The 25,278-nt window shown below is 45.0% G+C and overlaps 1 protein-coding gene across 18 annotated transcripts in view; it reads right to left on the bottom strand.

Annotated features, from left to right (window-relative positions):
* The window catches only part of tenm2a (teneurin transmembrane protein 2a), a 248,142-nt gene that overhangs the window by 24,476 nt on the left and 198,388 nt on the right, over positions 1-25,278 (bottom strand). For 13 of the 18 annotated variants that reach the window (XM_074648059.1, XM_074648053.1, XM_074648063.1 and 10 more), the window contains 8 exons: positions 13,540-13,662; positions 10,960-11,186; positions 10,118-10,313; positions 7,823-7,924; positions 7,174-7,368; positions 5,666-5,866; positions 2,570-2,755; positions 1,484-1,510 (listed from right to left, as the gene is read on the bottom strand). In XM_074648059.1, the coding sequence (XP_074504160.1) occupies positions 1,484-1,510; positions 2,570-2,755; positions 5,666-5,866; positions 7,174-7,368; positions 7,823-7,924; positions 10,118-10,313; positions 10,960-11,186; positions 13,540-13,662 (1,257 nt within the window). The remainder of the gene's footprint in view (positions 1-1,483; positions 1,511-2,569; positions 2,756-5,665; positions 5,867-7,173; positions 7,369-7,822; positions 7,925-10,117; positions 10,314-10,959; positions 11,187-13,539; positions 13,663-25,278) is intronic. The other 5 variants (XM_074648056.1, XM_074648064.1, XM_074648065.1 and 2 more) reach the window with 3 other exon arrangements.

Below are 25,278 nucleotides of genomic sequence, written 5' to 3' on the forward strand. Positions count from 1 at the left end.
CTATTAAGTCCACCCTCCCCACTAATGTAGTTGGACTCTGATGAAATCCCCTTAAAAAGGAGAAGAAATTGCCTTGGGTTATGGGTCAGCACACACACTCTGGTGCGGCGTGCGGTGTGGGTGTCGGGCTATATGAATGCATAGAGAAAGATACCGTGTAAGACTCCGAGGGAGAAGTGAGAAAGAGGCTGAGATGGAGAAGGAATGAGAACTTGGTGCATAAAAGAAGACTTTGTACTAAAAAAGTTCCACCATTTTCCCTGATTCCAGCTCTGTCTCCTCTAAAGGTCATACAGTAAAGGTCACAGCCATAAATCCAAGACCACTGCTATATAGATGGACTCTGCACTTCCTCGGATAAACCTCCCCTCATCTACTCCTCCTCTTCTTAATAAGCTATCTTGGAAATTATATTGATTACTCTACTCCACATGTTCTCTAACCTGCTGTCTCCCTGCTTCCCTTTGGCTCCATCTGTTCTTCTTTACTCTCCCTCTCTGTCTTGCTCCCTCTTTAACCCCGCGATTTACCTTTTCTCTTCATAAAACAATGAGAGCTATTCCATTAAGCGCAGAGGGTGAGAGGACACTCTCAACGGTGCTCCGGGGACCTGTACTGTCAGGCAATCTGTGCCGCTCTGCGTAACCCGACAGAGGTTCAGCTGCGGGGCTATCTATTAAGCATTCTTGCCGTGCGCGTGAGACAACTCACCCTGGACCTGCACCCGCCTCTGTTTGCGTCGATGTCTTAACCTTAGCCATGATTCTGTTTATCTTCGTGCGATCTGACTAAACTGTTTTCTTTTTTTTTAGGTCGGAGGGAATGGGTTTGATGAAAAGATAGAAAATCTGGAATTAATACTGTACGCTCGCTGAGTCACACACACACACACACACAAAGTAAATGTATTAGCTGCTCTGCCGTGGCCGCGACTGTTGCCACAAATACCCAAATGTAAACACACACACACTCGACAGCTCTGTGTTTTTTGACACCACATTAAGGCCTCGCACCAGTGGCCTATGAAATTCACCAATTACCTCAAAAGTTCTTTACGGCTTTCAGCGTTTTTCTCCTTGTGTGAAGCAGCTGTGTTTACATGACTAGAATACCTGAGCGGAGTTATGTGTTAATGTGGTTTTTCCACGTTAGAAAATATGGAGAAGAAGAAAACACGCTCACACGCATGCACATCCACACAGTCACAGCACAGCCCCCCTCGACACTGCTGATACCACACTAGGCTCTACGGTACCCCACAACACATCTAGGCTCAATGACAGCTGGCCCCTGCCGTAGCGCACTGCTGGAAACGGGAGTGCGCTACATGTAGGGGGGAGTCATCATTGAAGCTGGCGCCCTGATCTACGGACAGATAGCACCACAGAGTCTACAGAGCCAAGCCAGGCCAAAACCCACAAATGCAGCAGCTAGCTTCTACCACCACAGGCTAAGAAAACAAAACACCAGTCAGATACGGTACCTGCTTTGTCAACCATGCTCCCATGGTCTGCAGTGGGAGAAAACGTGCACAAGGTAAGAGATGGGGAGAGTTTTTTATTTTTTAAATAAATGCAAGCAACATCATGCAGAGCTGAAATGAACAACAGGCAAGCTGAGATAAGCTAACACCGACAGTGTCTGGTGCTAGTGAAGTGTGCTTTGCGCCAAGCTGAGGCCTGACAACTCTTTCATCTTGGGCTGATGCTGCAGTCAAAGCTGCCCTACTTTCTGATGGGGGAAATGGGGAGATCACAAACTGTTATTCCCCTGTGCGTATATATGTGTTGGCGTGCGTGTGGGTATATATATATATATATATATATGTATGTGTTGCTTTGTGTGTGTCTTTGGTGTTTGTTTGTGTGTATCAGATTGCAATCACAGTGCTTGTGGTGACAGGGAAATGAGACTTTGTGTCTCAAAGCACTGTGGGTGAATCAAAGGAATCTGGCACTCATCCATCCAAAGTGACAGTGATGTCAGTATGAGACAGTGATTGACTGACATTAAAAAGGCACTCACACACACACACACACACACACACACACACACACACACATACATACACACACACACACACCCACACGCACACACACACACACACACACACACACACACACACACACACACACACACACACACACACACACTAGCACAACTGTGCGCATACACACACACAAACAAACAATGTGAGAGATATTTTTTTGATCCCAGTGAGTTGAAGAGTTTTACCTTTCATCATGTTACTTTGGTATTTCAAAGGCCAAAGAAACTGACACTCCTGGGGTCTGCAGTTGAGAGGCAACCCAAAAGCGGCTAAATCGTGCTCTTTTGTAATCCTACCACCTCCACATCTAAGAAGTTTGCTCCTCGCCTCTCTGTGTTCGCCCACCTCCTACGTCACCGCCCCCTCCCCTCTTCAAATTCCCCAAAGTCTCTCTTTTGCCTCTACTTCTCATTTCCAGATTCCTTTAACAAAGTGGGAAAGGAGCTGCCAGTTCAGTGTGACTGGGTGTTTCTGTGCACGCGTCAAACACACAACTCTAAATGCACACACAAAGCTTACCGATGGTGCAGTGCTCTCCGTTCCAGCCCTGGTGACACTGGCACTTGCCGTCCTTGCAGGTTCCGTGTTTGATGCAGAGCGGGTTGCACACGCGCTGGTCGCACCCAGCGCCGGTCCAGCCCTCCTCGCAGCGGCAAGCTCCGCCCATGCACACTCCGTGGGTCCCGCAATCGACTGAGCACACCTCTGAAGGAAGAGAGGGGTCGCACACATTATTTCAGGACTCAAAAGTTTATGTTTTTTGTAGGTTTGTATTTTGTTATTTGTAGGGCTTTCAAAGTTAACACAATAACGCGTTAACGCAAATTTGTTTTAACGCCACTAATTTCTTTAACGCATTAACACAATTTGCAATTTTTAGCTTGTAGCGGGAACAGTTCTAAAGCTAGAGTGAGGATACTGGTATCATATGAAACTAGAAAATAACGCTCCAAACTTAAGCTACATTTTGGCGAGGAAAAACAGGCATGGCCATTTTCAAAGGGGTCCCTTGACCTCTGACCTCAAGATATGTGAATGAAAATGGGTTCTATAGGTACCCACGAGTCTCCTCTTTACAGACATGCCCACTTTATGATTATCACATGCAGTTTTGGGCAAGTCATAGTCAAGTCAGCACACTGACACACTGACAGCTGTTGTTGCCTGTTGGGCTTGAGTTTGGGGTGTTATAATTTGAGCATATTTTATTTTAAATTATGCTAAATGCAGTACCTGTGAGGGTTTCTGGACAATATTTGTCATTGTTTTGTGTTGTTAATTGATTTATACATACATAATAATTATACATAATATAATAAATATATACATACATTTTCATAAAGCAGCATATGTGCCCACTTCCATGTTGATAAGAGTATTAAATACTTGACAAATCTCCCTTTAAGGTACATTTTGAACAGATAAAAAATGTGTGATTAATCACGGTCAAATATTGTAATTGATTGACAGCCCTATGAAATATAATTATTGAAATTCCATGAAAACAATGGCAATATGTAACTAGGATGTGTGGAAACTTTGACATTTAAACCCAAGTTTTAACCTGCAAATTAAAAGAATCTGTTTGACTTCATCCTCTGTGGCAGCGAGTTACAATGTCAAATTACCCAAGTGTAAAAAAAGTCAAGTACCCAAAACAGCAAAACAATCAGAAACAATCAAACCCACATTACGCTGCATACAATTATCCACTATACACCTTCAATTAAAATCAGTCGTATAGTTTCGCGCAGACAGGGTTTTATTTCCTCAGCTTCCATTACAGTCACTGTTTGGGAGGCTCCGATGTTGCAGGCAGCGACGGCGCATGTGGTGAGATGTGACAATCCCGCTTGTGTGCTCGGGACCCCCCGGTGTGCGGGGGAATGTAGTATGTACAGATGTTTTGATATGCTCTTGCTGAGGGATCCTGCGGCGTAGAACAATGTTGTCTTTATTAAAGTTAAGCATTGCTTCTCTCGTAACAAATGCTGCAGCTCCGCTTGTGATCCTGAGATGGGGAAGCGACGCGAGCCTGACGTGGTGGAGGCAGCCGTTTTCTCTTGCAGTGGTGGTTTAACGGCTTTATTTTTATTGAGATAAGGAATCGTGGAAGTTGAGTTTATTATAGACAGCATTTAAACAGGAACTCGGCTACTTTTACAGGCAATATCTATCTTGATTTTCTACTCCATCCAGCTGGGAATTATGAGCCTCTTGCACAGGAAGTGACTCCAGGCACTCTCTATTTTCCTCTTGTCCCCCCCGCACAGACTTGATTAACTGTATGCGTCACTATCCACAATGCAAACACCTCCAATATGCATGTAGTCACTGAGTTTAAAGGTCTTATTGATGCGAATACTTCATAAAAAAATAATACATCCACAGAGCCTTTAGAAAGGTGCCGAATAAAAATACGGCTTTTCCTGAAATACATTTTTATGACTGAATTAATCATTTAAAAAATGTTGACGGGTCCAAAATGAATGTTTTGTTTATATCTTTGGAAGATATCTGACGTTCGGCTCCTTCTAACAAGGCTTGTGAGCCGATAGTAATCACGTGGTATCTCTGGGTTGGTGGGGAAAAAGTAGACAAATGGTGAGACTGAGGGTAAGTGCCTGGCAACGACTTGTTGTAAAGTAAATGCAATGGAACAGGGGAGGGAGAATGTTACATCTGGTGGCTGAATGTTATCAATGTTATCAATAGCACCTTTAAGAAACATCTGGAATTTACTTTTCTTTTCTGCTTTTCAAAAAATAGTGATTATAATCTATAAACCCGTAATAGTTTGGTTCCCCGGTGCATTTCTTACTAGAGTCCAATCAGACCTCTCAGCTGCAATAATCTTCCAACTGTACCTATAACATCCAGATCTGGTGTGGAGGCTTTTACTTTGGCCTTGATGATGACTTGAGATCGGTCACAGCTGTGTTGTTTAAAAGTACAATTAAGGGCTTTTCTATTGTCTTATGATTAGTTGCTGTGTGTGTGTGTGTGTGTGTGTGTGTGTGTGTGTGTGTGTGTGTGTGTGTGTGTTTGCCCGTGGGCTGGGTGCGGGGGTTTGTTTGCTGGTGTTGTTTTGTGGGTGGTTATTCTTCCTTTTTCTTCATGTTTTTCTTTTGTTGTTGAAGCTGCTTTTTCTTGCATTTTATTTATCGTCGCATTCTTTTATACATGTCGCATGTTGTTACTTTTATGGAAAGCCCATTGTAATGAAATGTGCTATACAAATAAAAGTGCCTTGCATCGCCCATTTCGGATTTTGAGCACTGCCCTGATAATCGTAAAAAGCTGTCATAACCATACTGTCGCTGACAGTCTATCGAGAGAGATGATTTTATACGGCCCTTACAGTAAAACTTGTCACTTTTTTTTGTTCCTGTTTGTTCCAGTTTGGCTGAGATAACACAACAGTTGTTGTATCCTGTTTCTGAACAGTTTGAAAACCAAAGCAGTATTAAATAAACTGCTAAGCTAATTAGCCCTATATCCTAAGGGACCACGCAATATGTTGGAACAATGGGTAGTCAGAAGCCCGTTTCTCCTAACTACAACACCCCAAACTCTGCTTTACTGCAGCTGAAGCAGCTCTGCAGGCGCGCTTACCCATAGAGCAGTCAGGTCCCATCCAGTTGGGGTCACAGCTGCACAGCCCGGTGTCTGGTATGAAGGCCCCGTGGCCATGGCACTGGTCTGGGCACTGGGCCCTGGGCAGCTCGCAGTGGAGCCCTCCCCAGCCTGGCTTACAGTGGCACTCCCCATTCACACAGATGCCATTGTTGGAACATGTCGGATCCAGGCAATCCACTACATTTAGCCAGAGATACACCGATGTGAGAAAACAGACAGAAACAAAATGAACAACACAAGCTAGAGAATGGCACATCAGAGCTGATGTTAGACACAATTCGATTTTTTAAAAAGAAAGAGAAGTGACAAAGGACATATTTTCATTCTTCGCGTACACAAAATGATAATGAAACAAAAGAAAATATCACCAGACATATTACTGAGGCAATTAAAGCACACAATAATGAATAGCCGAGTCTATAATTGGGGCATGGCGGCAAATGCGTTCCACTCACTGACACATTATTCGGTGTGAGTGCTCGCCTTGCATGCACATGCATTAGTGTGTATGCGCTAATACAAGGGGGAGAATTTGACACTGTCAGTCTGCCAGGTTGACAGGCAGCTCCGAGTCCGAGCAGTGAGTGAAAACCAATTTGACAAATTACCTCCTCCCAGCAGAGCCCACCCACCCCTCTCTGTCCCGGTCGCTCCCACTTCTTTCTCTCCCTCCCCCTTCCCCTCAGCCATGATTGACCCCTACGCACCCCTACGCTCACGCACTTTCATAAAAAGCACGCGCTCGCACATAACCTCGGCCCTCCGTTTCTGTTTGCCTGGCAGAAACGGCGGATCACAGTTATCGATTTTCATGTCGCTGGCACTCCAGGTAAATTGTTTGAGGGACTCTGCTGTGATGAATATCAGATTTGAGACCAGAGGAGAAGGAGAAAAATTAGATGGGAGGGAGATGGAGAGAGCGGGAGAAAATGCTGACCTTGTTCTCCGGCCCTGTCTTGACTTTTGTTCTATCTGTCACTTTCTTCCCTTTGTCTTTCTTCCTCCTCTCCTCATCTTCCACCCTAGGCGCTCTCTTTTCTTCTTCCTTTCCCAATTCTCTCTTTCTTCATACATATTCACCTCTCACCGTTGCCCTGACTCCCTCTCCGTCTGTCTCTTTTCTCTCTCTGGTTTTCTATCTTTTCTGATGACCGAGAATGTGGCGGCCTGATCCTTCTTAACAAGGATCAATAGAAGCAATTTCACCCCTTAATAAAATCTCTGATGTGTTTGGCTGCCGTATCATACTTCATCTGTATATATGGAGAGAACGGACACTCGGTCAGATTAGGATTATGCTATGATGAGCTGTCTAGTTAGGAGTGTGTGTGAGTGTTTGAGGTGCGTTTGTTGTGGTGCGAAACCACTGTTTCTTTCAAAAATAATAGCTCCAAACGAACAAGTGCAGGCAGATAAAAAAACAGCTAACACCCATTAATTCATCACACATCCTTGAGGAACGCCACGCCATTAACTCCTCTCACCCTGTGCACAGCTCTGCCCCTTGTAGCCGATGGAGCACACACAGTTGCCGTCGGTGCAGGTGCCGTGGCCGCTGCAAAGAGGGTCGATGCACTGCGTGACGGGGACATCGCACTCTGGTCCCTTCCAGCCGCTGTAACACACACAGGAGCCCTTGTCGTATTGGCCGTTGCCGCTGCACAGCACTGGGCACGCCGCTGGAGGAGTGGAGAAAAAGGGAGGAGGGGGGGGGAAGGGGAGAGATTAACACCATGAGAAAAGAAAAACAATTAGCTTTTTAGAGATTCTCAAAGCTGTGAAAAGCCCATGACGGCCACCCACACCTGCCCAACCCCACCAACTCTTGTGCAGGAGGGTGAATAGAGTGGTTAAAGGGCTGGAGAGTGGCGATGACATGAAGAGTAATTACAGGCAGAGGTAACTAAACTATTCATCAAAGCTGTCTATCCCAGGTGAGCACAGAGCCAGGGAGACGTTGGCTGGCGGAGCTGCCATTCATCATCAGTCATCTTGTCTCGGCTCCACCTAAGGCCATGCGCCATTTTACCGCTCCTAATCCTCTCTGTGCTCGCTGCAACGCAGCCCAAACGCGCCCGCTCGTCTAATTAGACGACGGCATTTTCACGACGGAAAGAAACACATTTGTAATACCTTTGGAGCAGTCCATGCCGTGGAATCCTGGGAAGCAATGGCACACACCAGAATTACACTCTCCGTTACCATGGCAATTGCGCGGGCACTCTTGCACTGAATCTGTGAAGGAGACAAAGTGAGACAGAGAGAGAGAGAGAGAGGGGAAAGAGGGGAGGGGGTGAGAGAGTTTGATGGCAAGCATCAAAGCATTCGATTAAATCATTGGCACCGTTCATTCTTTAAGATACTACAAACGGAGTCAAGGCGCTCCGAGTCTCACACACATCAAAAGCAAGTGCCCTCCTCCAAGATCCCTTGCATTCCTTTTCATTGCATTTTTTATAGTGTTGGGTGAATGCATTTTTGAACGAGACATTCCTCGAGACGCCGATACCCATCCATCATTTCTCTGCACGCTGTATCAGAAAATAAGAGTGATTCCCATCGAACCCTTCTGCTGCTCTTTCACCCCTCGTCTCCTTGGTTTGGTTGTTTACTCCTCCACCAAGGTCATTAATACTTCATCCAGGTGTGGTTGTTTGGTGCAACTCGGCAGATTTTTAGCTGGACTCCGTGTATGACTTCGGCGCACTATACCCCTTTTAGCGCCTCTTAACCCACTTACAAGACGGGAGCAGTTTGGTGGGAAGAAACAGGGTCGATGCTAATGACAAGGAGGCATTTTTGGACTTTTATCCGTCCTTTCCTCCTTCGCTTTTTCCAGCTTCCACTCTTCTCACACAAAGAATGACTCAACCAATCTGCACTGCCTTCCTCTCTCAACACTTCCTCCCTCTTTTTCTGAGCTCAGCCGTCCCCCCCCCCGTTCCCCCCTGAATCTAAGCCCCATGCCTCCCTCTTACCCTAATGCCACCCTCTCTTTCACTCCCCTCTTCAGCTCCTCCTTCTCCCGTCCTTCACTCCACTTCACTCCATTCTGGTTTTGCCCCCACCATTATGTCTCTCCTCCAGCTCCCCCTCTCGCTACTCACTCTAATTCTGCCCTCGACGCCTCTGCCTCTCCCTCTCTCTCCTCTACTCCTACTGCTGAAAGCACTACCGCCAGATATTGACAGTGAAGGATTCTTTCACTCGGCTTGACTCTTCCTATCCATCCCCCCCTTGTTCTCACACTCATGCCTCCAACACAATTGAAATTATTTAGGGCGCCGTTTCAGGTCCTAAAAACATCCGATTTACAGGTTTATTTGTACATTTATGCTTTTCACACATGCACAAACACCTAGGAAGTGATTCTCTGGTGTAATAAGTTGTGTTTTGTTTTCGAATGCATACTGTCAATTTATCCTACTAGGTTTTGGCAAACACAAATCTTTGAACTCACTAAGCGGTCCTGCCTACTTGACAATGTTGCTATAGTTGTGTTGCTAACGGCAACATTGCACACATGCTGCTGGCGAGTGTTTTTGCACCCTGTGGATGTGTAAAGTCTTTGACAAATTGGGGAATTAATCTCACTAAACTGCAACCATGTCCCTCCCATTTTACACATCAAATGTTTACGGGTCTTGGGGAGTACTACTGCATATGAAAAAACAGTTGTATAAAAGCATTTTGTGGCTCCGGGGGAGCTGCGCAAAGTCTGTTAAATTGCCTCAAGTGATGTCATTTTAGTCGGCATCTGTTGGAGCTGAAGAGTTTGAAATTAAAAAAAAATCTGGAGGTGTGGAATTAGAAAGAAGTGAGCTCACCAGAACTCATCTCTGCTTCAGGATAGCGGCACAAGGCTACATTAGCCGCTACTAACATGACACACCTGAATCTGTGACCAAACCGCAGCAGTGGATTTGCATTGTGGGTAAAGTAGGGGCCAGGTTTTGACGACAAAGACGAATGTGTGGAATAAAAAAAAAAACAATATTGATTCTGCTGCCACGATTTTTATTCTTAAAAAATAAAACTGTCCATTGCGAGTCCGACAATGTTATACTGCAGGAGCACAATGCTAAGTTGGTGGAGTGCTCCTTATAAATTAAGGGTATGAGAAAATATCGATACACATGAGTATCGCGATATTATGTTTTGTGATACTTTATCGATTCTCTAAAACACTGCATTGCAATATATTGAATTGTTACCCCTGTATCATATTACGTATCGTATCGCCAGATTCTTGCCAATACACAGCCCTACTTTAAATCAGTGTCACTGGTAATGAATAGCTTTGTCTCCCTACTCTTTCCATCTTCTAAATGCTGGTGCTTAATCTCAGTTTACCTCCCGACTTGCTTCTCCCTCCTCCGCCTCTTTCCCTCCCACCACCCACAACCACAAATGCTGACTCTTTCTCACCCATGATGTTTGTGCTGAAGGAAACCGCCTCCCTCTCCCGGCCGTCGTTGTAGAAGGCCAGGTGCCAGGCACCGGCGTCCAGGTACTGGACAAACACCGCCTCATTGAGGACCACAGTTTGGATGCTCCTCCTCTCCCGCGGAGACTCGACCACGCTCCACTTCTCCTTCCCGTCCAGGCGCTCCATATAGTCATACTGCAGGAGAGAGAAAGACAAAGTGCGAGGTTGAATGGAGGTGAGAACACGAGTATGAAATCTATGATTCAACTATGAAGTGCTGCGGTGGCACTTTTTAGACTTTGAAAAATGACCAATAGTTGTATATGCAGGAAGATTAAAAGATGGGGGAAGTAAGCGTGGCTGGAAATTGCCAGGGAAGCATGAAGAATGCAACAGAGAGATCCTTGAGGGCTGTCATTCTGCAGAAAAGTGTTTTTTACTGCTGCACGGCAGCCACAACTTCATGGTCTTTACCAGCTTTAAGTCAGGCCAGGCAGCGAAACACTTATCCAGATGCAATTATCCCATTCTACAAATCAAACCTGCTGTTAATTGAGTAGTCTCTAATTAATAAGAGGCAGTAAAAGTTACATTACTGTGAAATCTAATTAAGTGTAACTCCTAAAGACTAAATGAGTTTTTTCAAACAACTATTATAATGAATCACAAATTAATTTGAAGATGTCCCATGACACAAGCCGCTTTTTTTTAAATGCATTCTCCATCTTAGCTGATCAATATGAAGATAATGTGTTCCCAATGAATAAAATTATAATTCTGCGATTAGCCCTGTTACCCTAAAGGTGTAGAAGACGTACAACTTGCTTGCACTTGATTTTACCTGTGCGTGTGAAGGAGGCAGGCCCTTGCGGATGTACACTCCGAACAGGGCGTCCTTGCCGAGGGAGATGTTGAACTTGAGGAACTGCGGTTGGCTGAGGTGAAGCAGGGATCTCCAAAACACTCCTGGGGGGACTTCCTGGGTCACCCGCCTCCCGACCTCGATGTTGCCCGTGTCTATACTGCTGTTCCGGCTTGCCCACGGACCTGGAGCGAGGGGAAAAGAAACTGCATAATCTGTGATTAAAGGCATCGATTGTTGGAGTCAATAGTTAATCATCACAGTTTACTGGAAATAAGCTGCCATAAAAATGCATCGCCATTGAACGGTAGGGGACGAGCACCATTAGCTCTGCAAAGTTTATGTTACAATGAGTGTTTGTTGCATGTGACGGTGGGATGCAAAATGATGCCTTTGTGTCAAAGCCTGCAAGACTGTGGACTTTGTTGTCTGGGCTAAAAAGAGAGAGCGCTGATGGAACGGCAGGGCAGAGCTTTCCAAGAAGACAGGCACGCACGCAGAAACACACACAGCATCCTGCAATCAGGTCAGTCATCTAACAGCAGCAGAGTGCTGGGGCCCAGACAGAAAAACACTGAGCGTGTGTGTGTGTGTGCAGAATAGCGAAGAAATAAAAGTAACAATGAGAAGAACAACAGTAGCATCTGGCCTCGACGGCTGGGGAACACAACACAACAGTCCTCTCATTAATACAGAATACAGGCACAGAGCAGCAGCCCACACGTACCTATAGTACATGCTGTGTGTGTTACAGAGCGAGATCGAGCGAGTGAAAGAAGAATAGATAGAGAACCGCATGGGGGCCTTAAAAGAGAGGAGGGAAGGGGGTGGGGGGCTGTGCAGTTGGTGTTTTACCTCGCTTCTGTCTGAGACGATAAACCTAGCTCGAGACAACACAGCGGAGTGGTTAAACAGCACATACTGATAGCACAGCTAGTACTGTGTCATGAATTATGAAAATACTGTAGTTGGCGTGAGCCTGTTTGGGTAGAAAAAAAAAATCTATTGGATTGTTTTAGTATGTAAAGCACAGCAGACACAGCGTTTAAAAGCCTTAAAGGATAAAAGGCTGGCACTATTCTATATTTTTCTTGTTTTCAACAAATCTAACAATGTGTTAGTGTGTCCTTCAATACTGTCTGTGGCACTCAGCAGCCCCGAGCCAATTTGTTCATACTGAAGACATAAATCTTTTAAAAAATGGGTTAAAAATATATGGCTTTATTTTGGAAGCAAGTACTGCATTTGTTGGGGACTATTTTCAGCTGCGGATTACAAAGGACCTATTATGCTCATTTTATTGTATTTTGGGTTTCTACTAGAACATGTTTACATGCTTTAAAGCAGCAGTGGGTAGAATTGGAGCAAATATGAAAATAAAACATCCTGAGAGTAGTGCATGAGACACGTAATCTGAAAAAAATCATGTTCCTCTATGTCCTCCGGTGCTCCTAATGGCATTTGCAAGATTTCACAGACCGGAAGAAAACAACCAATCAGAGCCGAGCTGGAGTCTGCCGTCTCTGCGCAGCTGTCAATCACTCGCAAACTCTGATCAAACGGTCAAACTAGGCAGCGCTGATCAAATATAAATCAATATTCTGTTACTGTGATACATATTTCTCTCCTCAAATGTTTTCAGAATCATCTTGTAGTGTACTGTTTAACTGTAAAATGAGAAGGTTTGTGATCCGGCAGCCATGTTGAGATCAGCTGAGGAAATACCAAGCACCGCCCACCAGCCGGAACACATTTTCTCATTTTACAGCTGAACAGCACACTACAAGATGTTTCTGAAATCATTTGAGGTGTGAAATAGACATTATAGTAACAGAATATTGATTCATATTTGATCAGCGCTGCCTAGTTTGACCGTCTTATTGGAGGTTGCGAGTGATTTACAGCTGCCTCCGTTGAATAAACAGCCAAATAGTAACGCCCTCTCTCTGAAATGACCTGTGATTGGCCAAAACTGATTTTTGAAATCCTGAAAACAGAGCCATGAGGAGGTGCAGAAGTCTAGTTTTCTCTCAGAACACTTGAATATCTTGCCCAATGATGCCAAAACATTCTGCCTATATGTTCAAAAAGCTTTCCTTTTCTCATACCGGTTGGTTTGAGAAACCGGTATGAGAAAAGGAAAGGGAAAAAGCTCAAAAGCATAATAAGTCCTCTTTAATACACATTTGGCATGCTAGTGAGTATTTACAGCACCGGGACTCGGTACGTGGTATTGAGTCAAAATAAACAGTGCCCAGGTTCATCGTAATGAAAGAATATGACACCCGATGCAACAGTGTGGCTCACTGATGTGTTTTAAATAGTTTTTTAGACAACAATGCAGCTCTATGGCACAGAGGAGTTTTGGATACACAGACAACACTTGTTAGTAGGTAAATTCATTGTTGGTTTTGCTCCTCTCATGGGATTTGTTGACGATAAGACAAAATATGAATATCACCAGCCTTATCCAGGCTCTAATGTCTCCCAGACCTGAGTTTTGCCTCGTAGCTGTGTGTGGATTCTTATGTGGGGGTGTGTGTGCGCTGTAGTTCATACCTCTGCCTCCAGAGGGCAGCGTGGCCACATCACTGTTGACAGGCAAGCCAGCTCCCAGTCCGTTGTTTAACACAGGGCCGTCGGATGGCTTCAGCTGCCATGTCAGACCCAGCAAGTTGATCGCTGCGCACAAAGGGATGGAGAGAGAGAGAGAAGAGGAAGGAGGGAGTGAGGACATATGACTTGAACGATAGATTGTCTACAAGCCTGGTATAAAAAAAGCCAAATTGAAAGCTCACCAAGCCAAAGAACTACAGGAGGCCAAACCTCCAAGTCTGATCTGTCATTTATACGGCAACCAGTGCAGCTTTTAAAGAACGCTGCTTTTATACTTGTGTTAATGCATATCAATCAAAAACACTGTTAACAAAGTGGCAGGTAACCAACATCACAGAAACTGAGGCAAAGTCTTACAAAACAGACAATTAAAAACCATAAGGATGCTTTTTTTTTGTTGCTTTTTTCTTTCTTTACCTCAACCTCTCACAATCTTCTTTCAACCTGACAGCATCTCCTGCTTTTATTTGGAAGCCTTTACACCATCTCGCATAGAGCAAGTGACAGATTGCTCTCTGAAGAGATCGCTCTATGACTCTCCCTTTCTCTTCTCATCGTCTTTTGTCCTCTGTTGTGTTATTGTGTGCTGGTGGTATAAGACTGCTCCAGTGTGTTCGCTCTTCACTTTGTCAGCTCTTTACTCTCCCTGTGTCTCTTCCCCTCCTTAGCCTGCTGCCAGGCATCGACCCCCCCGTTCCAAAAAAAACAAAAAAAGAAAATACAGGAGAGAGGAAACAGCACGAAAAAACTGAAGAGAAAGAAAACAGTCCCTTACTGTACACAGTAGGAGACAGGTATGTTTCTGAGTGTTGTAAATGATTGGTTTAATCTCTCTAATGCTTTTGAACAATCCCTGAGTGGAGATGATGCATCGTTTTCTCATGTCTGAATATTTAAAATATGTCATTGAAGAAGGCACAATGCACCTGGAGTGTTGTATATATACTGAAAACTGTGATGTGAGCTATTGAGGATGCACACGGCGTGGATACACGACCATGTACTGCATTTGTTGGGGACTATTTTCAGCCGTGGATTAATACACATTTAGCATGCTAGTGAATATTTACAGCACCGAGACTCGGTATGTAGTATTAAGTCAAAATAAACTACAGTGCCCGTGTTCAACGTAATGAAATAACACGTTATGTGCATCGTTTGTTTGTGTCTGAATATTTAAATATGTTATAGAAGAAGGCACAATGCACCTGCAGTGTTGTTTATGTACATGAAAACTGTGATGTGAGCTTTGAGGATGCACACGGCGTGGATTGTGTACTGCATTTGTTGGGGACTACTTTCAGCTGTGGATTAATACACATTTAGCATACTGGTGAGTATTTACTGCACCGAGACTCGGTATGTAGTATTAAGTCAAAATAAACTACAGTGCCCGTGTTCAACGTAATGAAAGAACGCGTTATGTGCATCGTTTGCTCATGTCTGAATATTTAAATATGTTATAGAAAAGGCACAATGCATCCGCAGTGTTGTTTATATACACTACATGAATACTGTGATGTGAGCTTTGAGAGTGCATACACAGTATGGATGCGTGATCGTGTATGATGCATTATGTAGGTGTTAATGCATGCCTCCCAGCGTCGGCCTTATCCCCACCACATGAGCCTTATAACACCTGCATCTGAAAGCCTCGGAATCAATTTCCCCTCTTGTCAAATTCTATCTCCACTTGCCCAGTTTTTGCACACACAGGGATGAGTGTAAAAGTTGCAAGAAAAGGAGATGCGGCTTTAGGAATTGCTGCCGGGGCAGACTCATTCTCACCCCCGATGTCCCATCTCTTCCCCCCCCCACCCTCTATCTGTTTCTTTGTTTCTTCCTTTTTATGTTTCCTCTCTTTCGCTCTTTCTCCCCTCCCTCGCTCCTGGTCAAAGGAAAGCGCTGACACCTCGGCTGCTGCCCGGCCTCCACTGTCAGCTCTTTTTTATTTTTCGTGGGGGGGGGCCGGTGTAGAGAACAAGAGAGACGGAGCGAGAGGAGCAGAGAAACTAACAGTGTCCTTCCTCCCCTCCCTGTCTCTTCTCTCTTATATCCACCTCTTGCCCTCTCCTCTCTCATCACCCTGACCTTCACTCTTCTCCCTCTTTTCCTTTTAATTCCCTCTTTTTTCTTCGTCTTTTCTTCTTATCTTCGCCTGTCCTCCCTCGTAGATAACGCCGACATGCATCCGCGCACACTTTCAGGCCACGCACACGCAAAAAGATGGTATCACGGGAAGCAGTCGATGGTAAGATTACGTATTGAATCGGCAGGAGACAGTAAGCAATAGTGAGTCTATTGTGACGGCGCTCTCAATCTAGGTCATCCCCAAGAACACATCAGGCAGCCCTATAGGTAGCTTACTGTGTATGTCGGCTCATTGTGTGTGTGTTTGAGGGTCGGTGCACATGTGTGGCTTTCCCCGAATGAGTCCTCTCTTTTTGTTCTGTGGGCGGTTGGGAAAAGTTGACCAATAGATGGCACTCTTACTCCTCGGCGACAACAGCACAAAAAGCCAGTGCTTTGTCAACAGGTTTCTTTTGCAGCAAGAGACAGAGAGAGAAAGAAAGACGGAGACAAAGAGAGACACGTGTTATCGTTCTCTTTACAAGCACCATCCCTCATTTTTAACAACACTCCTAACTTTGTTAGGGTGTAATTTCAGCCAAAATGAAACTGCTGAAATTGATGCATTTAGCATTGTGTTGCCATGATTTTAAGTATTTTCTTTTCGGATCATAATTGCCGTAATTACTGTTTTCGAGCTGCATTGGAAGGCTTTATTAAATGCCGTGCCAATAAGGCCTATCTGAATTGAATTCGACTGACAGACACGAGGAGAACAAGAGAGATAGTCTGACTTGGGCTGCGTTCCTTTTTAATCTTCTCACTCATGTTCGTGAGCGCACACACAAACACACGTGTACATGGAAAGATCACAGGGAAACAGGTTTAACAAGCAAACGAGTTGGATTAAAAATAGATCTGTTGCTTCAAGAGGGTATTTTTTTTATGTAATCTCGATGCATAATTCAGAGAGGCAAAGTGCTTGCCAGTATCATCTGCAAAAGACAGCATCTGAAACAGCGGCAGCAGCACACGTGATTCTGTGACAAAAAAAAAAGGGATGGACTGATGAACGGAGGGACAAGGGAGATGAAAAGGAGGACGAGGTGGTGGCCGGGCTAGGAGACGGGGGTCACGAGCTCTTGAAGAAATCGTGCCGGCAGAAAAGGAGGAGAGGAGAGAGGAACAGAGAGAATACTGGAGGACAGCGAGAACTGAGAGAATATTAAAGAACATATAAAATCCCCCGAGGATAAAAAAAAAAGAGAGCAAGAAAACAGGCTCCAGATGATGTTGCAGAGAAGAGAGGAAGAGATGAATAAGGGCCCCTACGGATGGAATTGAGGAAGGGAGAAGAAGATGGCAAGTGGAGAGGAAAGATTTAAGGGATGAGTGGCCCTGTATGCGTTGACTGGTTGAGTGAGAGAAAAAAAGATGGTCGTGATTCATCCTCCGACAGTAAGTGGTTCTCAACGCTGGGCAATCAGACAGAAATACAATGCTCATGTGTAGGCTACGTTGTGTTTTTGGGAAATATTTATACGTCTCAGAGTTAAAGGGTGCAAATGGATTTCTGCATGAGAGCGGGAGAGATGGAGAAAGGTGACTTTGCAGGCAGACTGTGCGCCGAGTGTCCCCTGACTGGAAAATATTGTATCATCATCATTCTGTTCTCTGGAACATGTTCCAACTGTTCAAACGCTCTCCCTCGCTCTCTCTCTCTCTCTCGTTCCTCCTCGGTGTTTCTTATGTCCCTCGCCCGCTTCTGCCTCAACTCAACCATATCATTGCGTATTTAAAAGGCAGCATCTCCCATTTGAACCAATTGCACTCGCTCCTAATTGCACCAAAGGCAGAGAATGGCCTCTTGCATGTTTTCACGTGTAATCTCTTGCAATGCGACTAAGATTACACAAGTGTATGCACACACACACACACACACACACACACACACACACACACACACACACACACACACACACACACACACACACCAAAGGCAACACACTTTTCTTTGCTGTCTCCCCTGGCCGTCCTGATAAATGCATATTAACTGTTCTAATTCACCACTAAATTAACAACTCTGACCTCAATTAGGGCGGTAATTGTGGCTGAGACCAGCCCCCTATCCTCGGCACGGCTGCTAATTGGTTTAGGAAGCCTTTTCCCTGCCTTCCTACCTCCCGCCCTCCCTCCCCCATCTCCAAGGCCCTCATTTAGCGAGATTTTGTTGTCCAAAACAAACACATGCATAAAAAAAAAGCAGCCACCTGAGAAAACGCACCTTCACTCGCACCTTTCTCTCCATCTCTGCGGCAAAGAGGTGCAGTGCTAATATGGAGGGAGTGAGCGAGGAAAAAGCAGCGTGCTGCCTCAGGTTCTCAATATTCGAGCCGTTTGGGATATTTCTTAGAATTTACCACACAATATCCACTTATGTAGTCTATAAATAAAGCAGCCTTCTCTCTCTGCTAAGTTTTGAAGGCGCTGCTTGCTGAGATCATTTAGAGTCTCAGACAGAGGAACGGGGGCGGCGGTTGGCTGCTGCCCTTGGGGGTCATAGACACTGAGAGAGACAATTTGTCTGCTTCTGAGTGTGTGTGCATCTGCGTATGCATGCTTAAAATCGCACGGTATTAACAACAAGCGCACGCACGCGGACACACACACCGCAACCCCCGATGGGACCTCCTCACCCAGCTGATGCAACTGAACTGTAATTGACTGCAACACAAAAGGTTATGTGAGTTTTTTTTCTACCGGCTCCCACCTGCAAAAACAGTGTCTGTAGCGGCAACTCACTCAATCACACAGGCAGAGATGGCTTCCTTATTGGCACTGGAAATATTGAGACCGGCCTGACGCAGATGTAGCCGTGCGCGCCCGTGCGTGCACGTGTGTGATGGGCTAAATGAAAAGAGATGTGAATCTGAGTGATGTCCTCCTTTCTGAATCCTCATTTCCTCTTCAGATATCTCTACCCTGACCCCCCCTCCTATCCCCTGCGCCTTCTCTTCTGCACATCAACCCACTCTGGCTCGTCTCATCCGTTGCTACCTCGGTCCTTTCCCTCTCATCGATCTGTATTAGAAACAGGATATGAGGAACTATGCTATCTTATCACAGATCAGAGAGCGAGAGAGAATGAGTGAGGAAGAAAGATGAAGGAAGAGTACGCTCCGGAGGCCAAGAGACTGAAAGAAAATGAGAGACGGGAGAGGAGGAGGAGAAGAGAGGACAGTCTTTCTTTCACTTCGCCTTCATCCATCTCCGGTTTCGAACACAGGACTAGTGAAGCACCATGGACCTAATTGGACTAACGATTGGGCCCAGATAAGACCCGCGCTAATGAATAAATGAATGAGGAAATAAACGAATGAAATGAGCCCATGCGCGCTAATGCAGGCAACACTCAGCGATGACGTCAGCGAGGCTCTGGATTCATGCACACGTCGCAGCACAGAATATATCCATCCAAAGCACGTACAGAAACTCCAGGTACACAGACAGGAAGTCAAAGGATGAACATTGATGTTTCCACCATCTACCGGCTGAACAAGTGTGCACCCTGCTTTGCGTCACCTGGCCAGCGCAGATGACCCGTTTATCCCTCTGGTGCAGATGGTATAGCACCTTGTGCCTGGTCCTGGCCGTGCCCTGCCCTTTTCCTGGACCGCCAGCGTGTGGTAAGATCCTAACCTTTATCAGTTCGACAGGCCCTGCTGCTACGGACACACGCTCCCCGTCTGATCCTTATGCCCAGGTCCCTGCATTCACCATATGCCCTCACACACACAACAAACGTATATGGACACACACCCACACTGGCATGAGCGACACATCCTGACCTCTAGCTGTTCCACCTTGGACCAGCAGAAGGGAAGCCACATGCAGAGTGAGAGGGGACTTTGGGGTCAAGGAGCTGGATCTGGAAAGCAGCCACGTTGTGAGACCTGCAGGTCCAACACAACTCAAGCAGACAGTCCACATACTCAAGGGGCTCACTGTGTCTTTCTTATGAAAGATAAAACAAATAAATAATATCCCCAAACTTTGGGTTAGGAGCTGTTAAGGTGTTGCAAGATTAAGCTGAGGAGTCCAGAGATGATTAATAAGATAGAAGAGAAGGGAAAAAACATATTTCTGATATGGGTTTTTAAAAAAGTGAAATGAATAGTTTCACTTCTTCAGGTATCTAAAAACGGTTCCAATTAAACAATCCAAGAAGGGAACATCACTCATAACCTGTGGTCAGGGGACTCTAGAAAACATTGATTTACTTTAAAGGGCCAAAATGTGAAAATCTAACAATAACATGAATAATAAAAACCTTGAATTTTCTCCACATTTCTCTCTTCATGCTCTATTAATTGAAGCGTGTACTGAGACAGTGGTTCCCAAACTCTGTGTTGGGACCCCCCTAAGAGGTCGCAAGATAAAGCTGAGGGTGTGAGATGATTAATAAGATAAGGATGAGGAATAAAAATCATATATCTGCAACAAAAACATATAACTTTTCTGTGCTTTGCTTTCTGTATTGTGACTATTCAAATTCAAGCGGGGAACATTACTCTTTGGTTGAATGCTCTCAAGTCATAGAGGATGTATTGTTTTGGTGCGCTACACAATATCCAGAGCATTAATATATCAGCAAACATTATTTGCTATGTAAAGATATAGAAGAGTAATGTCTTCCTGAGCAGAAGATGAAGTCCCTCTCCTCTGCGTGTGTTGTAATCCAAGCTTCTCCGGGCTTTATTGACATAGCCGGGCTATTAGTGCATGTTAGTGAATGTGAGCGTGCCCCACTGGCTAGCTCACGGCCGCTGCTCAGTCTGTACTGCTTTCATGCAGCTGTTACAGCTGATAACACCGTCTCATCCCATCCTCTGGTTCCCCTCAGGTTAACACTCTCAGCAGTGTTGCCTTTGTTTTCACTGTCAGCACCGTTAGCTACGAGCCGCCGGCCCAGCTGTCGCCATGTTGAGAGCCGTGCGGAGGCAATAGAAATGCTCCCAATCTCGCATTTGGCACCTTTAAATAATCAAAATAAGATGGAACTCCTTCATTAAGCTAACAATGTTGCAAGAAGACGTTATTAGTTGTAAAATGTGATAATCAGTGTGTTTTTGTGTCAGGAAACATTTAATTTGGAGACATGGTGATATAAAATCTGGGGGGAAATTGCTTAGTCCTGTTTTTTTTTCTTTATCAATGTGATGTGATAATTGTCCCAGGTGTTTTGAAAATCGTCTCCTGTATTTGATTGGTTGTTGCAGCCTGGAGCTTTAGTAGAAAGATGTGTCGTTTCACATCTGTGAATTGTTAACGCCTCACAAAGGCCCATGACCGAAACGTCTCTAATAAACAATTCAACCTTTTCTTTCATGTTATTTCATTTTCCAGGTGTGCATTAAATAACACTCAGTCTGAAAGGAATCTGGTTTAAAATCGAGTACTAATCTGTAAAAAACAAAATCAATGGACCATACACACACACACACACACACACACACACAAACACACACACACACACACACACACACACACACACACTCTCCTGAATTGCCAGCATCTTTAAGCCAGCTTTCAAATGATTACTTTGGCAGCGCTGCATCTCCCCATATTCTGATTAATGACCAAAATGTGCAAATATTCTTAAGAAAATGCAAACTTTGATTAGAATAATATAATTTGGCAGAGCTATATATCTTTGAACGGTAAAAACCATTAACATGTTATTATGTAAGGGAGCAGTGATATGAATGCACTCGAGTGAGACACTTCTAAGCGGGAAGAATGGGCAGTAAGCGATTGTGATCAGTCTGGTACTAGCGAGACAGCAATGATGGATGGAAAGTGGTCGGCTTAGAGGCATGAAGGTCACACTCGATGACAGTGTGTGTGTGTGTGTGTGTGTGTGTGTGTGTGTGTGTGAGTGGTGTGTGTGAGTCGGTTTAATCAATAGACAGGGGAGCTGAGAGTAAGACTAAAAATACATTGTGTCTGTGTGTGCGCGTGTGAATGTGTGTGTGTGTGCGCTCTCATTCATCAGTGGTGACAATACCATGTGGAGTACGCCACTGTGCCTGACAAATTCAGCCATCACACACACGCACACATTCACACGAAACACCCCTGCAAAGGTGACACCAGCGCCCGCGAGCAAGTTTACTCATCGCAGTCAAGGGCACACCTGTGCCTGTGTGTGAGTGTGTGTGCACATGTGTGTGTGTGTGAAAACAGTCCTCCTGGACTCTGACATGTCCTCGATCTTTCATCCATGCCTCAAACTATAGTCTTTTCATCTCCTTACTAACCACAATGCATCTCTTTTTCTGTCTCTTCCTGTGCATTTCTGCCCTCCAAGACTCACATCCATCTTCTTTTTTTATCCGTTCTAACTTATTTCGTCGTCATCCTACTGTTCTTGTCCTCCACTCTCTGTCCTGTCCTCTCTCTGTCACACTCCCTCTGTTCTCCGCTCGCTGTGATCAATTAGGAGACATTAGTCCCACAGATATTCCAGGTGACAGAACCTCAGGAGGCCACGGTCTCCTTCATCTCTCCTCCTCCTGCCTCCCCTCAGTTTCTCCTCTCTGCACCAGGCTGTCTTGTCACTCCCGCTCTTCCTCCCCGTCAGCTCCCCTTCTTTTCTCAGGCAGTGCAAACAACAGACCTCGCTTCCCCCCCCCCCCCCTCCCCAATCTCGCTCTCTCATCCCTTACGGCGCCAACAGTGACATATCAGCCTCAGCCCTCATCCTCCGTCTCTCCAGTCATCTATCCTCCTTCTCCTCTCCCCTTTATGTTCTGGCTACATGCTGACAGCGACGCATCTCCCTTCTTCCCCTTCTGCCCTCTCTGCTCCAACTCGATTCTTTTTTCCCCTTTCCCTTTCCCTTCGCCTTCCTCTATCTCGCTCTCTCCAGGTTGCCGTTCACAATGACGGACCCGTCTTCCCTCCCGTATGCCAACCGTTCACCTGTATCCTAGCAACCACCTCTCTCCTTTGGCTCGGTGCTCCATGCGGAGCAAGCAAACAAGACGCCGGGGGAATGAAGAACAAGCACTCTTGTTTATCCTCCTCCCTCCATCCGTTCAGTCATTCCTTCACACGTAAAGACGAGGCCATACTCCGCTGGAGTTGGGAGCTAAACGCTTTACCTGAAAGTGTTCTGTCCTCACGTACAAATAAAACTCTCTATAACTCATACAAACAAACATTTTATGTACAGAAATGCACACAGCTGCATTCCATGTCGTGTATCTATGTGTGTTTATCCCCCCTGGCTCCATTTTAACAGTAGGACACAGTGAATAAGCTTCAAAGAGATAACATCTCCCGTGCTCCTGAAGCATGCTGAGCCCAGCCTTTCTAAAAGGTTCTCAGTGTGCCTGCATACGTGTTTGTGTTTCTGGAAGATTGTCGAGAAATTTCGGAAGCTTTATTTATGGTCTCGAGGAGCACCAGAAAAAAAAAATTATGTTTGAAGGCCAGCACGCCCTCAAAGCGACGCAATCACACATTGTCGCACACACCTCTCGTCGGTAGCTCTTATAGGGAAGGAGTACTCACACACACACACATACGTGCACACACACACACGCACAAAAAGAAAAGAGCTGTTCAGGCACATGTGTCCTGGTGTAATTTATGAGTGGGCTCCTAGGCGGACGCCTCAGAGGGGTCCTCTTCACGCTGCATGGCTCTGGGTGCTCTGCACATTCCCCCCAGTGAGTGCTGGGCTCTCTCTCTCTCTCTTTCTCTCTCACACACACACACACACACACACACACACACACACACACACACACACACACACACACACACACACACACACACACACACACACACACACACACACACACACATACATGACACACAAACAAGGTACTACAAAAATCCCCCTTATGAGCAGTGAACTCTTCCGACCGAAACTCGCTGCACGATTAACGCTACAAAAAGCTAGGTAAACACAAGGGTTTCAAGCTTGGCAGCACTGCTACAGCTCTGTTCAGCACAGACAAAACACCAGAGCAAAACATTTCCATACAGCAGCTGAAAAAGGAGCCCCACAGTTAGCAAAAAGTAATACTGTAATAACAATAAAGTATCATTTCAGCCTTGTTCAGCTTACCGAATTATAGCCACTTGCACAATTAAGTTTGGTGGTAAAGCGCTGACGTTTGGCATATAATAAAACAGTAAATACACAGAAAGTGGAGCTTAAAGGAAAACTTATTAGCAACTCTCGCTCCTCGCTGGCTGAACTCCATTTGAAACGTTATAAAGTACAGTATATTCACACTGCATTGGGAGAGCATGCTTAACAGTCTCTTTTTAGCCAGATTGGCCATCGGCAGCGCAGCGGGATAATTCCCAGATTGGCCCGGGATGCCAGGCCAGAGTTAAAAATTAAATGTGTAAGTCAAAGTGAAACCGACACGAGGCAGTCAGATACAGTCACTCAGAACCGGAGACCGCCGGCCCCCCGGCTGCTTAAACCTGATGGTATGATCTCTGTCATTGATGGCAAAATATATGTCAGCACTCTATGGTTTTCAGAGCGCAGTGGTGCCGTTGTCACGTTGTGTCATCGGGGCCAACGTTATTGGTCACATGCATATACGCATCAACACAATGTACATTAAGTGCGTGGAGTAGAGTGGAGAAAAACTGGACAGTGCAGGTGAAAGAGAGAGAAATGCTGAAAGGGAGCGCATTAAAAAGAAGTAAAAGCCCGGCAGGAAAGTGCAGCTAAATGCTGCAAAATTACAGATATGTTCATGTTAGCAGCACAATTACCTTTCCTGAACTGATTCTATGTTTTAAAAAATAGGCTGTATGAATTGCAGCACTTAATGAAGCTCTGAAGGAAATCAGGAGATGTGTACGCATGGAGATAAATATTGAAAACAAAGACCTGCTCCAGTTACTCAGAGATACCGGATGATGATCAACACCAGTCCAGTCAGAGCTTTGAGGAAATGACAGATGCAAAACAAAGACTCCAAAATTATATATATAAATATTTATTCCTGTAGCTGTAATTATGGAACTGCAATTAACTCTGGAAACTGAAGACACTTCACTGTTTTTAATTATTTGGGATGTTGTTTGAAGCAGTTTTTGTATGTAGTTAAAAAACTAAAAGATGTGTCACTGGTAATAACAGTAAACTGAAACTAGAATTACAGCCTTGCGGTTGTTTTCCTCCGTCAACCAGTCAGGCTGCAGTTTTGTCTGTCGAAAATGTCATCACTTCGTCATTTTATCCTATTCATTTATTAATACTAAAAAAATATTTGTAAAATATTTATAATTAGCATATGACTTCTCGATTTATGGCCAAAAACGTGTTTTGTGAGGTCCCAGGGACTTTGACCTTTGATATTTGACCACCAAAATCAAATCAGTTCATCCTCGAGTCCAAATGGTTGTTTGAGCCAAATTTAAAGTAATTCCCTCAAGGGGTTCCTGAGGTATCGTGTTCACAAGAATGGTACGTACGTCCTTACAGACGGACGGACAGACAGCCTGAAAACATAAAGCTTCTAACCACGGCTATTGCCGGTGTGAAGGCATAAAAATACGGCTGGTCAGGGCTGA

This window comes from Sebastes fasciatus, chromosome 10, assembly GCF_043250625.1.
Source record: "Sebastes fasciatus isolate fSebFas1 chromosome 10, fSebFas1.pri, whole genome shotgun sequence".
Taxonomy (NCBI): Eukaryota; Metazoa; Chordata; class Actinopteri; order Perciformes; family Sebastidae; genus Sebastes; species Sebastes fasciatus.